The 12,776-nt window shown below is 46.9% G+C and overlaps 2 protein-coding genes across 9 annotated transcripts in view; one reads left to right on the top strand and one right to left on the bottom strand.

Moving 5' to 3' along the window:
* Positions 1–6,856, top strand: part of RBM10 (RNA binding motif protein 10) — a 27,973-nt gene extending 21,117 nt beyond the window's left edge. For 2 of the 5 annotated variants that reach the window (XM_035140640.2, XM_060268845.1), the window contains exons 14-24: positions 65–237; positions 388–538; positions 752–843; positions 1,036–1,212; positions 1,714–1,863; positions 2,433–2,498; positions 2,856–3,041; positions 5,556–5,630; positions 5,712–5,818; positions 6,037–6,166; positions 6,607–6,856. In XM_035140640.2, coding sequence (XP_034996531.1) covers positions 65–237; positions 388–538; positions 752–843; positions 1,036–1,212; positions 1,714–1,863; positions 2,433–2,498; positions 2,856–3,041; positions 5,556–5,630; positions 5,712–5,818; positions 6,037–6,166; positions 6,607–6,732 — 1,433 coding nt within the window. In that variant the 3' untranslated portion in view covers positions 6,733–6,856. The remainder of the gene's footprint in view (positions 1–64; positions 238–387; positions 539–751; positions 844–1,035; positions 1,213–1,713; positions 1,864–2,432; positions 2,499–2,855; positions 3,042–5,555; positions 5,631–5,711; positions 5,819–6,036; positions 6,167–6,606) is intronic. The other 3 variants (XM_035140644.2, XM_035140643.2, XM_060268846.1) reach the window with 3 other exon arrangements.
* Positions 5,747–12,776, bottom strand: LOC118097604 (uncharacterized). Of its 4 annotated transcripts, none has more exons than XR_009556855.1 (8): positions 12,458–12,776; positions 11,037–11,290; positions 10,789–10,852; positions 9,289–9,416; positions 8,784–8,902; positions 7,972–8,107; positions 6,992–7,432; positions 5,747–5,848 (listed from the first exon to the last, which is right to left on the bottom strand). XR_009556855.1 is itself a non-coding variant. In XM_060268847.1 (8 exons), exons 1-7 carry the CDS (start codon positions 12,525–12,527, stop codon positions 7,341–7,343), a joined length of 867 nt encoding a protein of 288 aa, XP_060124830.1. In that variant the 5' UTR covers positions 12,528–12,776; the 3' UTR covers positions 6,921–7,189; positions 7,336–7,340. The 4 variants fall into 4 exon arrangements, 3 of the variants coding, with proteins under 3 accessions (XP_060124830.1, XP_034996538.1, XP_034996537.1); XM_060268847.1 differs by lacking the exon at positions 5,747–5,848 and having other exon boundaries at positions 6,921–7,189; positions 7,336–7,432; positions 7,968–8,107; XM_035140647.2 differs by lacking the exon at positions 5,747–5,848 and having other exon boundaries at positions 6,921–7,189; positions 7,336–7,432.

The following is a 12,776-nucleotide window of genomic DNA, read 5'->3' as shown; positions in this document are numbered from 1 at the left end:
TCTTTTTCTGCCTCCTGACTGACTGTGCTCTCTCTGCCTTCTTGTCTCTTCTTCTCTCATGAAGTAGCGGAGGCATCACTGGAGCCTGGTGTGCCAGGCATAGACCCTGTGCCTGTCCTACCCACTTTCCCCCGTACCAGCCAGACCTCAGCTGTGCCAGTCACATACCAGCCAACTGGCAGCACTGAAGGGTCAAGTTCTGCCCAGGGAAATGCTGCTGCTGCTGCTGCTGCTCCGGTACAGTTGGAATGGAACTGTGTGTGTGTGTGTGTGTGTGTGTGTGTGAGTGAGAGAGAGAGAGAGAGAGAGAGAGAGAGAGAGAGAGAGAGAGAGAGAGTTGCAGTGCTCTGTACCTTCTAACCTGCCTTTTTGTGTTCTCTCCCACAGTCTCAATCATATACTATCGTCTCACCAGCTGTACTGAAGCCTGACATGCCTAGTACTGCTCAGCCCCCCAACGCAACTCCAGGCATCTCCACCAGCACTTCCAGTTTGCCTGTTACCAGCTCTGTAGGGCAAGAGCCTTACACTCAGTACCGTGAGTGCTGGATCTGTAGGGAACAGGGTGGAGAGGGAGGATGTGGCCGGTGTGAGGGGTCTGGGAGTGACTGGGGATTGATGTGACCAGCTGGGGTCTGGGAGCCTTTGACTGCTAGTTCAGGAGGAAGGGAACAGGGCCAAGATCAGGTGCTCTCCTGGTTTGATGTGCTGTTATTTAGTTCATTTCCTGTTTTTCTGTGCCCAATTCCAGCTGTCCCAGATGTATCCACCTATCAATATGATGAAAGTTCTGGCTACTATTATGACCCCCTGACTGGCCTCTACTATGACCCTAATTCCCAGGTGAGGTGAACATCTCTTTGGGCACACTTTGCTCCCTTCTGGGCATGGCCAAGAGATGAGAAGTGATCGCTGAAAGGTAGATGCTGAGATGCCTGCTTCTCCACCATGATATGACTGTGCTCCCAACTTGATATGGTACACTGTCTTGGCACAAGATGCAGCACAGGCTCACGTGTGATTGTCTCTTTCCAGTACTACTACAATGCCCAGACGCAGCAGTACCTGTATTGGGAAGGTGAGAGACGCACTTACGTCCCAGCCTCAGACCAAGCCTCTGACAGCCACAAGGATGGCAGTGGACCAGGGGGTGGCAGTGGCAAGGAGGGTAAAGAGAAGAAGGAGAAACATAAAACAAAAACAGCTCAGCAGGTGAGAACCACGATTTCCCCACATTCTGCTTATTTATACCCCTTTCTGTACCTGCTGCTTCTTATCTTAAACTTTTGCCTGCCCCCCTACTTGCCCATAACTTGAAAAGCCCTTTAGTCTGCTTCCAGGGCTCTAGGTCTTGGGTCATGTAGTTACAGTGTTGCCTTGGGCTTCTCAGTAAGTTTAGCCTCCTTTCTCTGGAGTGGCCAAAGGGGGAATGCCTGCATAGGGAAGGCCTTATTCAGGTATTCTGGTGAAGATGTTGAAAAACAGTTGGATAGCATGGGTCTGTGTTGCTGGAGAATAACTGGAAGTAGTTGCTGGAGGAGCATTCCTTCTTGTAGGGACTGGGAGAGAAAGAGAATAGTTAATTTTGGAATCTCCTGGGCCATTTTAAGTGAAAAAAATAGCTGATTTTCAGCCTGGACTAAGAACTCCTTTGCTGCTCCTCCCCCACCCCCTCTCCTGGATTATTCCCCACTTTTCTGTTATCTTCTGCAGATTGCAAAGGATATGGAGCGCTGGGCCCGTAGCCTCAACAAGCAGAAGGAGAACTTCAAGAACAGCTTCCAGCCTGTTTCCTCTATACGGGAGGATGAGAGACGGGAATCGGCAACAGCTGATGCTGGCTATGCTATCCTCGAGAAAAAGGTAACTTCCCATCCATTACCAGAATCAGATTAGTACTAAATTACCTACTGCAGCTAATTCCTGAAGCCTAAACAAACCCGAATGACCTGAGGATGTGAGGGCAGGTTGTTCAGCCTTGTGGCATCATCTGTTCAGTGTGTCTGCAGTGCAGTTGTGGCCTAGATGCTGCTGACAGAGTCCTACATCTCCCACCTTCTCTTGCTCTGCTCAGATCTCTGTCTGTGAGACCAAACAGTGTCAAGTGCTAGTCTTTCTCTCCTGTTAATGTGAGAAGTTCTTGTCAAGAGTATTGTTTCAGCAGTGAGCACATCCATGAAGTCGTGATTTTCAAACAACAAGATGGGTCTCTCTCAAGAAAGCGAGCTTCTGTCTTGCCTAAATTGAGGCCAAGTGGCCCTGTAAGGAGAAACACCTGTGTTTGATCTCTTCCCAGGGCTGTGGGCCATCCAGGGGCTGGCTAGCTGGGTGAGCAGAAAGAAAGTGTGCTATTCATTTGGGGAAACAATGAGAACTTCTGTTAGCGTTAACGCCACTTCTTTCTTTCCTTTTCCTTTTCTGGGTATCCTCAGGGGGCTTTGGCTGAGAGGCAGCACAGTGGCATGGACCTGTCCAAACTGGCTGGTGATGATAGACTGGTAAGCCTTCCCCTTTCCACTTAATCCCCAGTTCAGATCTTCTGGGTCTTATAGAATAATGGGTGTTGGTGCAGGGACTCTGCTCTTGTCTCCTTTTAATGGTGGGGGAAAAGATGAAGTGCACAATATGAACGTGGGGAAGTCTTCCACATGAAGCCCTCTGAAGTGGGTGCTTCCTCCAAGGCAGTCGAGCTGTACGGTGCACCGACTCTCGGCTGTGAGCCCACGGTGGCCTGGGTAGCACAGGCTGATTCAGGGGTGAGGGAAAGGAGGCGGGGGTAAGTGGCCTGTGGGGTCCTTCTGAATCTGATTCCAGCTGAGATATATTCCGTCTTGTAACCTTGCTTAACTTGGCAGAGTCCCCCACGAGGATTAGTGGCTGCTTACAGCGGGGAGAGTGACAGTGAGGAGGAGCAGGAGAAGACTGCTGACCGGGAAGAGAAACTGACAGATTGGCACAAGCTGGCTTGCTTGCTTTGTCGGAGGCAGTTTCCCAGCAAGGAGGCGCTTATTCGTCACCAGCAGCTCTCAGGATTACACAAGGTATGTAGCTGACAGAAGAAAGAATTGGAGATCTTGATTTCAAACCATGGGAAACTCTGTTAAGTTCTATAACAAGGGTGTCTCTGGATCTCAGATTAAGACTCATACAACAAAAAATAATATTTAGAACTTACTGGACTCCAGTTTGTTTGTTTATGAAAGGACTATCTATTCTAAGGCATTAGCTGCTGGAGATGGAACAGAGAGAATGGTGCCCTAAACATACGTTTGAACAATGTTCTATATTGAACATATTTTGGCAGAAGGTAATAGAGACGGTCAACCTGCTATACGGAACAATCTTAACTCCTTTTCAATTATATGCCCAACACATGGAATCTAACAAAGGGACAATATGAATGGACTCTCCATGCATGAAAATGCAGCTCCCTTTAAAAATTGGATTGAAGAAATTGACAAACTCGCAACACATGAACAAGTTGTGTACAACTGTAGACTTGCTATGGACAAATTCAATGTTACTTGGAATTCATTTTATAAATACCTTATTAGGGACTCAGCTACATTAGTAGAGAAACTATGCATTGAATGCACTTTAAACATGTAACACCAGGTGGTGCCAGAGAGCCAGAATTGTTAAAAAACTGGATTTCTCGTTGGAATTTTTTTCTTTTGTTAAAATGGTTTGATTTCTGCCTTATTTATAGCGCTTTTTCCTGTGTTTAGATCAATCATAAAGGTCTTGGTTAACTACAGTGGTACCTCTGGTTACAAACGCTTTGGGTTACAAACGCTTGAGGTTACAAATGCTTCAGGTTACAGACTCTGCTAACCCAGAAGTAGTGCCTCTGGTTAAGAACTTGACTTCAGGAGACTTCAGGAGAACAGAAATCGTACAGACTTCCGGTTGAGCGCCGGCCATTGCACGGTCGGAGGTTTGCAGACCTCGCCGTGTCAAAGGTAGGGGAGCCGCTCCAGCACAGCGGACCCCCGAAGAAACCCCAAATTGAGCATTTTGGGGACATAGTGTCCGACGGGGAACAAAAAAGCGGGCTCCCCCCTCCCCAGCAAGACTCTGTTTTGAGCCACCGAGAGTGAGGGGGTCTGGAGCTCCTGCGCAAACTATTTACAATTTTGCAAAATTATTTACAAAAAAAAGAGAGAACAGAAACCGTGCAGGGGGAGGGGCGGCAGCGGGAGGCCCCATTAGCTAAAGTGGTACATCAGGTTAAGAACAGTTTCAGGTTAAGAACAGACCTCAGGAACGAATTAAGTTCTTAACCAGAGGTACCACTGTACAAAAACAATCCCCCCCCTTTTTGTACCGTAGTTTATACAATATCTTTTTTCTGTTTTGTTTCTACATGGATACTATTTCTTGTTTCTTCTTTTTTGTGTCTTATCTTACTCTGTGCACTTGTAATTTTAATTTTTCAATAAAATAAAATAAAAGGTTATGTAGCTGACAGAGGCACCAGCTTGCAAAGGCGATTGGGGTGGGGGACCAATAATAATAATAATAATAGTAATAATAATTTATTTATACCCCACCCATCTGGCCAGGTTCCCCTAGCCACTCTAGGCGGCTTCCAACAAAATACTAAAATACAGAAATCCATCAAACATTAAAATGTTGAGGACATGTCAGGAGGAGCCAGAGGTAGAGCCAAACACAGCAGCCACACGGCTCAATGGCTCCGCCTCTGCCTCCACCTTCTCTTGACTCCACCACAAGCAGAGGCTGCTCCAACCCTTCTCCTCTCCTGTAGGAGGAGGAGAAGGAGCTGGCTGCTGGAGGCATGCTGCACTTGTCTCCATTCTTTGGCTCAATGCTTTTGGGGTAGGGGGGCGGCCCCTACCCCAAAAATATGGGTGGCCCCAAAAGGGCTCAGCCCCTAGGAGCCGGCACTCCGGTAGCTGAAGTGTCTTGGTTGCTTTTGATACCATCTGCTCTAAAATCCTCATGGGACCGCTTGGCAGGTCTGAGATTTGAGGCATTAGTTTGAGGTGCTGTCTACAAATTATGTTGTTGCAGTACACCTTAAGCCTACATAGTTTTTGGTACAGGTATCTTGAAATTTACCATGTGCTGCTTTAGCTATTTGTTTCTTCTATAAGTGATATTTGGGGTTTTTTTGTGATGTGAGGAGTCTCTTTTGGCCTGGGGGGCCACACACCAGTGATGAGCAGAGCCAGAGGCAAAACTGAGTGGAGCACTGAATGTAAATTTGACCTTTTTATAGTAGCCTAGTTTTAGACATCCTCCCCGTTTTCCGTCCAGGGAAGCAAGAGGCATTGTCCCAGCCAGACAAAAACACTCCAGGGCAAAGGGAAGTTGCTGAGGGGTGAGGCAGAGGAGGAAGTTTCTTTGAACAGAGTCCCAAAGGCCTGTAGGGCCATATTTGGCCCCCCAAGTTGAGGTTCCCAACTCCTGCCTTAGAACTAAAACACAAAGGTAGATTATTAATATGCTTATATAGAAATAAAACGTAGGTGCTGAAAACTGAAGTGGACCTTAACCTTGTCTCCATTTTTATATTCTCCCCTGTGCAGCAAAATCTGGAGATTCATCGGAGGGCACACTTGTCAGAACAGGAGCTTGAGGCACTTGAGAAAAATGACATTGAGGTAGGTATGGGAGTAGAGTAGCCCCAGGGGCGTGAGGGTTACCTGGCCAGTGCCTCATTGCTGTCTCTTTATGACCACCAGCAGATGAAATACCGAGATCGTGCAGCTGAACGAAGGGAAAAGTATGGTGTTCCTGAGCCACCAGAACCCAAGAAAAGGAAGTATTCAGCTGTCACACCAGCCACTGTGTAAGTCCCACCATGTCCCTGTGGTTCTTCCTAAGTGAGATAAGAGATCCCTTCTAGAGCAGTCAGCTTTGGTAATGGTGAGAGGCATTTCTATCCCATAGTGACACAGGCTTCATGTCCTCTGTTCAACATGCTATTTGCTTTTTGCTCAGTTGGCAAGGTTAGAGGGCAGGGCATCTGAATATGTTCCTCTCTCCTCCCACCTTCGTTTACAACAGGGATTTTGAACAACCAACACGGGATGGACTTGGCAGTGACAACATTGGCAGTCGCATGCTACAAGCCATGGGCTGGAAAGAGGGCAGTGGTTTGGGTCGCAAGAAACAGGGGATCGTTGCCCCTATTGAGGTACCAAAATACCTTTCTCAGGTTACTGTGGATAAAGCAAAGTGTGTAGTGCTCGTATTTTTGAGGAGCATTTTGTCTTCCTGTTACTTCCCTGTTTTTTGCAAAAACCTAAAATAAGGGAGGTAGGGAGGAAGTAGTTGGGCTTTCTTGCTTGGTGTTTTGCAGGTATAGCTTTCTTGTCCCTGCCATCACCACCACCCCAACTTCAGAAAAGGTCACCTCAGCACATGGGAAATTAGGACAATTGAGAAAGAGGCCTTTTGGCAGTATGTTGAGGAGAACTTGCACCAGGAGGAAGTGCGAAGTGGTGGTATTACTCTGTTGTAGGCAAGGAGGGACCTCAGTGGGGTGTCCTAACATTCTGGGTGAAATGTGGTTTGGGAAAAAAGCTGTTCCTCTAAAAATGTCTGGTGCACATTCTTTTTTTCTTTTCTACCTAGGCCCAAACACGAGTGCGTGGCTCTGGCTTAGGGGCCCGTGGCAGCTCTTACGGGGCGGTAGCATCAGAGTCCTATCGTGAAGCATTGCACAAGACGATGCTGACTCGTTTCAATGAGTCAGAATGAGCTCTTCAAGGAGCACCCACCTGTACAGTATTTTGCTGCTGACTGTCTCCCTTCACCCGTCCCTCACTTTCACAAAATGTTCCTTTTGGTTGACTTTTTTTTTTAATTAAATGTTGAAATGGACAATAGGTTTTTGTTTTTTTAACATAGCTGAGGCCTGTGGAAAAAGTGGTGCACTCCTGGCCCTCATTCGATTATGAAACACCTATGGGAACATCTATATATAACAATGGTGTAGAAATACATTAATTTACTATACCATAGTAACCTGTCGAGCCACAAGCTCTGCACATAACTCTGCTGGGGCAGCCATTGTTGAATCCAACTGAAGTCCATGCCATGATCACTGTTCCAGCAAAAACGAACCAACAGAGAAGACCTGTGTCAACCACAAGGGCAGCCTTTTCCTTCTAGAGTGTTCGGTGTAGCCCTTCCACCAGCTCTACATAATGAGGTTCTGAAAGAAAAGTGAAATCTATTAGAAGAGTCTGTTTCTAGCCATGGTGCAGTGATGCATACACACCTATACAGAGCGAGCCCCCTTCTCGCCCTCATACGTAAATTCCCTCTTATCAGACAAGCCACCTTTCTTCTGCTGCCTACCTCCATCAGGTTGGATGTAGCCATGTCTGATAAGGAAATCCAGAGCCACCATTGCACAGTTGGGCTTGAAATCTGAAGATCCAATGGCCTCTTTCACCTGCAGAAGAGGAATATAGACAGATCACATAGCTCTCTCACTAGGAGGTGGCATGCTAACTACCGTGACCTTACTTTGTGTGCACCCTATACAGGGTAGCTGTGTCTTATTAAGAATGTGGACTTGGGTAGGAAGCACAAAGTCCACTGGTGGATAATTGTTCCCAGTCAAACAAAATTCTAGGCCATGTGAATTTAGGAGCAGGAGGACAAGGAGACCCAAGTTCAGAAGTCAACCAGCAGCCTATGGGATTATTGCAGTTTATACATAATTACCACACTGCTTCTCAGATAATTATTACACTACCTCAAAAAAATTCTTTTATCAAATTACCAACCATCCCTCTCTAGACTATTTCTTATACAGGCACATCTAACCAACAATTGGAGCTTTTGTGACAGGTGGTTTTATGAAAGCGAGTAACTTTGAGGAAGGCATGTTTGTGGGAGGCCTTAACCCATTGTTGTAATTTGCAGTGTAATTCTCTGCATTTGCCAAAAGAGTCACTTTTTGCCCTAAGTCAGGTTACACCTACCAACCTTCTCAAGTGGCCAGAGGTAGAACTGCTGCACCTCTCCGTCTCCCACCTGGGGCACAAAACCTTCAGGCAACTTCAGGTCAAATACAAACTGGCATTCAGCATAGATGCCTCCCTGTGCACCCTCATAGGTATAGCTGGGTGAGAGAAGGCAGGGGAGAGAGTTCAGCAGTATTTATGACTCTGGAGATAAGTTGCATTAGGTTCTTATTTGGTTGGGGAGGGAGGTAAAGTTTGATATGAATTACTGAGAATCTGCCTTTTCCAGAATAGCTACAGTGATTCTGGTGTTTGACTCTCTGCTACTTCGATTCCTACTGATATTTGGAAAAGCTGGTAGAGAGGGAGAGGAATGAAGGCAATCTACTTTCTCTACTGGAGACACATTAGAAATATGCCTAAGCTATTGTAGATATTTTCATGATTAAGCTTTTCACTCAGTTAGGATTAGTTTGTAGGAAGCAAAATGAGGCAAACCATGAATGGGCAAGGCAGCTGGGGTGGGAAAGAACAGGAAGTGGGAAAGAACAGGAAGTGCTGCTCAAGGGTCACAGTCAGAGTTGGGCAGTCTTAAGCCCTGGCACCAGAGGCCTTGCCACATACTCCTTGTGCACCAATGAAAAGGTGGCATTTCTACAATATAGTTGGAATTCTCAAATACAAGCTTTAAGTGTCTCTGCTCATACAACAAATTTGCAGAGGCACAGAATACAAGCAGCCTTTTTTTATACAGGCCCTGGCTTTTAAATATTAATTTCCCCCTTACCTACACAACTGCATTTTCCTGAACTTGAGGTAGCTTTTTCATATTACCTGATAGTTCCGGCAGCTTTGGCAAGTGCAGTGAGAGAAGCAGGGATGCAAGCTTCTTCCTGGCTTTCCTTCACCAGCGTCTCTCTGACCCCCAACCCTGATGCAATGCCCCCAGCAGCCTAAGGAGAGCGAAGGGAGGGATTAATATTGAGCTACTATGGTAAATGGGCACAAAGCAGCTCTGCACCCCCCAATTGGCCCTAGTACTTTGTAAGCTTACTACCCATTTAGTGGACAATGATCCCCAATTGTCTTGTTATCTTGTGCCTCAATTTGCAAAATGGGGAGGAGTTCACCTTTCATGCTGGGCACCAAGCCGCCTGGTGAAATGGCTCATGCTGAAATACTTACTCAGTTACCGGACAGGTGCATGTTTTGTGCATTCAGCCTTTTAGCTCACTATTCCCTGTGGCCCCATAAGAGAACTCTTGATTATTGAGAGCTGCTCCCAACTCTCACATCAAAAAGGCAGGCCTCCTATTGCCTTTTCCATCTCATCTCTTACCATGTTGTCCAGCAAGCCAGGATAAGTCAGTTTGCTCAGGGCCCTCCTGGCCAACCACATGAACATCTGCCCATTGCGCCAAGTGTAGCCGTTCAGGTGGGCGCCATAACACTTCACTCCAAACAATGCTGGGTGCAAGAGAGAAACAAAAGTAACTAGGTTAGTTTCCAGATGCAACCCCAAAAAGAGTGCAGGAGTGCGCTGACCTTCCCCCTACCACTGCCCAAACACTTGGTGTATTATGTAGGCCAGGCCTCCTCAACCTCAGCCCTCCAGATGTTTTGAGACTACAATTTTCACCATCCCTGACACTGGTCCTGCTAGCTAGGGATCATGGGAGTTGTAGGCCAAAAACATCTGGAGGGCCAAGGCTGAGGAAGCCTGATGTCGGCTGAGATAATTAACACTGCCTAGAGAATAGGAGTTTCTTCCATAGAATGACAGAGGAAAGCCGTATTGGAGGGGCACCAGGCACACAGGCAGAGTTGCAAGTGAAAAGGAAATGCATGGTGAGAAGATTAAATATGCACTTACTTTACACTTTTGCTGTGCAATATTCTTTAGCTTCTCTTGTGTTCATTCTATAGAGGAAGTCACTATCAACATCTCATTTCCAAAATTCCCAGCTTATATTAAGATGCCTGAGAAGGTTTCACGGTCCTGGAGCAGCTGCTAAATGAAGCTACACATAAAGATGATGTACAGAAAAAAAGCACTGGATCTAAAGTAAACCTCAACTGCCCACAAAAGCCCCACAGATCTCCTGAAGTGCTGCAATTCTGGATTTATTGTTTTATTGAAATGATGTGTAAATTTCAAGCCTTTCCCCATAAGGAAACCTGTGGAGTTTCAGGGGGAGAAAGAACAAAACAAGATGAACGCAGAACAGTTTGCAAGCAGTAAGCAGACAACGCAGTCCTGGCTGGAGATAAAGAGCAGGCAGTTCTGAAAAGGAAAGAAGCAATCAGCCTTTAGTACCTTAAGAATCTGTCTTTGGTTGTAAAGTATTATCCCTTTTTATAGATGGGGAACTGAGTCTGACAATGTCTGAGACTACCTAGCGCACAGTTGACCAAGTCAGGATTGGAACAGAAGCCTCCCACTTCACATCGAATGCTGTCTCATTTTGGAGGGCAAACATTATTATTGGGGTGATAGCCAACCACCCAGCCAGATGAGTGGGGTATAAATAATAAAATTATTATTCTTAAATCATACCCAGAGTAGACCCACTGAAATCAATGGACTTGCATTCATGTTTCCTTCACTGCACACAGTCCTTTATAGAGCATAGAAGCTAGATTTCTCCAGCAGGGTAAAAAAGGAGATATTTGGACAAATCTGCACTTGAGCTCTTAGCTGTGCTCCTAACTCTTACTGTGGATGGGATTGGGCAAAGGAGGTAGACACATTGGGAGGCCTCTCTTAATTACTTCTGCCTGAATTGTGTCTAATATCAATGGAATACAAAGCAAGGAAGTCAAAGGTTTTCAGACTCACAAGTTGCAGAGCGCTCCATGCTGAAGAGAGGCGTGTCACAAAAATAGGGCATCACACTGTAGAGCTGCAACAATAGCAAGTTTTGGTTCTTGGACAACTGTTTCATTGGCCCAACCACTCCTTCCTCCCAGAGCTAGTATTCTGAATGGAAGCCCTGGGTCCCTCCCACTTGACCCTTAGCAGTATTCAAAGACACCCATGGGTGCCACAGGGTCCCTTCACCTTCCTTGGGTGCCTGGTAATCTCACCTCCTCTCTCCACTCCTTCAGGCAAGGAAAGGCTTCTTGTGCTCTCATTTCCCTGAGTACTCCTTGCACAGCATTTGTTCTTTGCTCATAGGATGCCAGCTTTTTGTTAAGTTCCACGCAAGCAGGCACACCGTCACCCTGAGACACCGAGAAAACAGCTGGATACTGACGGAGATATTTGGCTACAGATGGCGGCATGTGGCCCACCTGCTGTCCAGCAACCATAAATGGCAGGCACAAAACCTTTGAAGAACCTGCAAGGAGATGAAGCTGTCAATTCGTAATCATTTTGCCAAGTCCTAGTTCCTATGAGCAGGGCCATATTTAAGTATATAAAATATATTTTAATTTTTATGCCTCTGCTGCTTTGCAGCATCACTGATCAGCATAAGCAATAGCATGGGCTCTCTTTAAAAAGTTTATTTTGATAGGGAACAGCATTTTGGAGCTTGGAATGGCTTTCTTACATGTTTACTCAAAAGACGGTTTCGTTGATTTCAGAAGCACCTACACGCAAGTAAGATTGCAGCCTGAATTTCATAGAAAAGCATGTATAAGATAGCAATCTCAAAGTGCTTGTCCCGCTCCCCAAACAACACTGCTGACATATAACAGTGTGCATGCACACGAAAGCTCATACCAAAATAAAAACCTAGTTGGTCTTTAAGGTGCTACTGAAGGAATTTTTTTCTATTTTGCTTTGACTCAGATACCACGGCTACCTACCTGTAATTATTTTTCTTGTTCACTATTACTTTTGGGGCAGGGAATTTTCATCCTATTATTGTTATCTTTTAAAACTAAGGAGTGCCTATTTTAGGGTTTGTCAAGTGGAGTCACAATGAACTAGACCTGGCCAGGAGCAGATATTGGTCATATGGTGCCCCCACCAAAAAGTGAGGACAAAATTTGGTGCCCCCCCCCAAATCTTATTGTCACAATAATTCCTTTTAGTACAGTTGCTTTTTTATGGATCTTCTCAGTTGGCTGCTGTCTTAATTTTCGACCCCTTTCCTTACTGCAAAGGGCTGTGGGCGATTTGAAAAGCAGCGAGCTTGCTATGGAGCCTGAGAGAGGAGAGAGTGAATTAGAATTAGAGGTCATAGAATCATAGAGTTGGAAGGGACCCTGAGAGTCATCCAGTCCGACCCCGGCAAGGCAGGAATCTCAGCTCAAGCATCCATAATAGAGGGCCAGCCAAGCTCTGCCAAAAAGCTTCCAACTGGGCTAGTTCTGTCCGTGGAGCGCGAGACTCTGAAACTCAGCAGGGTTGTAGGTTCGAGCCCTGCGCTGGGCAAAGGATTTCTGCATGGCGGGGATTGGACTAGATGACCCTGAGGGTCCCTTCCAGCTCTACGAGTCCAGGAGCCCCTTCCAGGGCCTTGCCTCCCCCCTGCCGCCCCCTCGGGTTCTTGTCTTACCTGCTCCGTGGAAAGAGTTCATCCTCCGCAGCAGCGCCTTGACCCGCTCCGACCAGGCGGCGGCCGCCATGGATCCCGAAGCGCCGCCCGAGAGCCGCTGCTGCCCCGGGGAGCTGCCGCCAAGGGTCAGGGCCAGGGCCGCTCTCTCTCCTCCGGCGCCGCCAGGGCGACCGAGAGATCTCGTGGCGGGGCTCCTTCGGGGCCCGCAGGAAGGGAGCCTCGCCCGGCGAAGCAGGTGGGCTGAGGCCTCCGCCGAGCGGATCTCGCTTCGCCTTCTGCCTGGACACCGGGCGGGCGCTTCCCGGAATAAATGGGTCTG

This window comes from Zootoca vivipara, chromosome 16 (genome assembly GCF_963506605.1).
Source record: "Zootoca vivipara chromosome 16, rZooViv1.1, whole genome shotgun sequence".
NCBI classification, from domain to species: Eukaryota; Metazoa; Chordata; class Lepidosauria; order Squamata; family Lacertidae; genus Zootoca; species Zootoca vivipara.
This window is presented reverse-complemented; position numbering and strand designations above follow the sequence as displayed.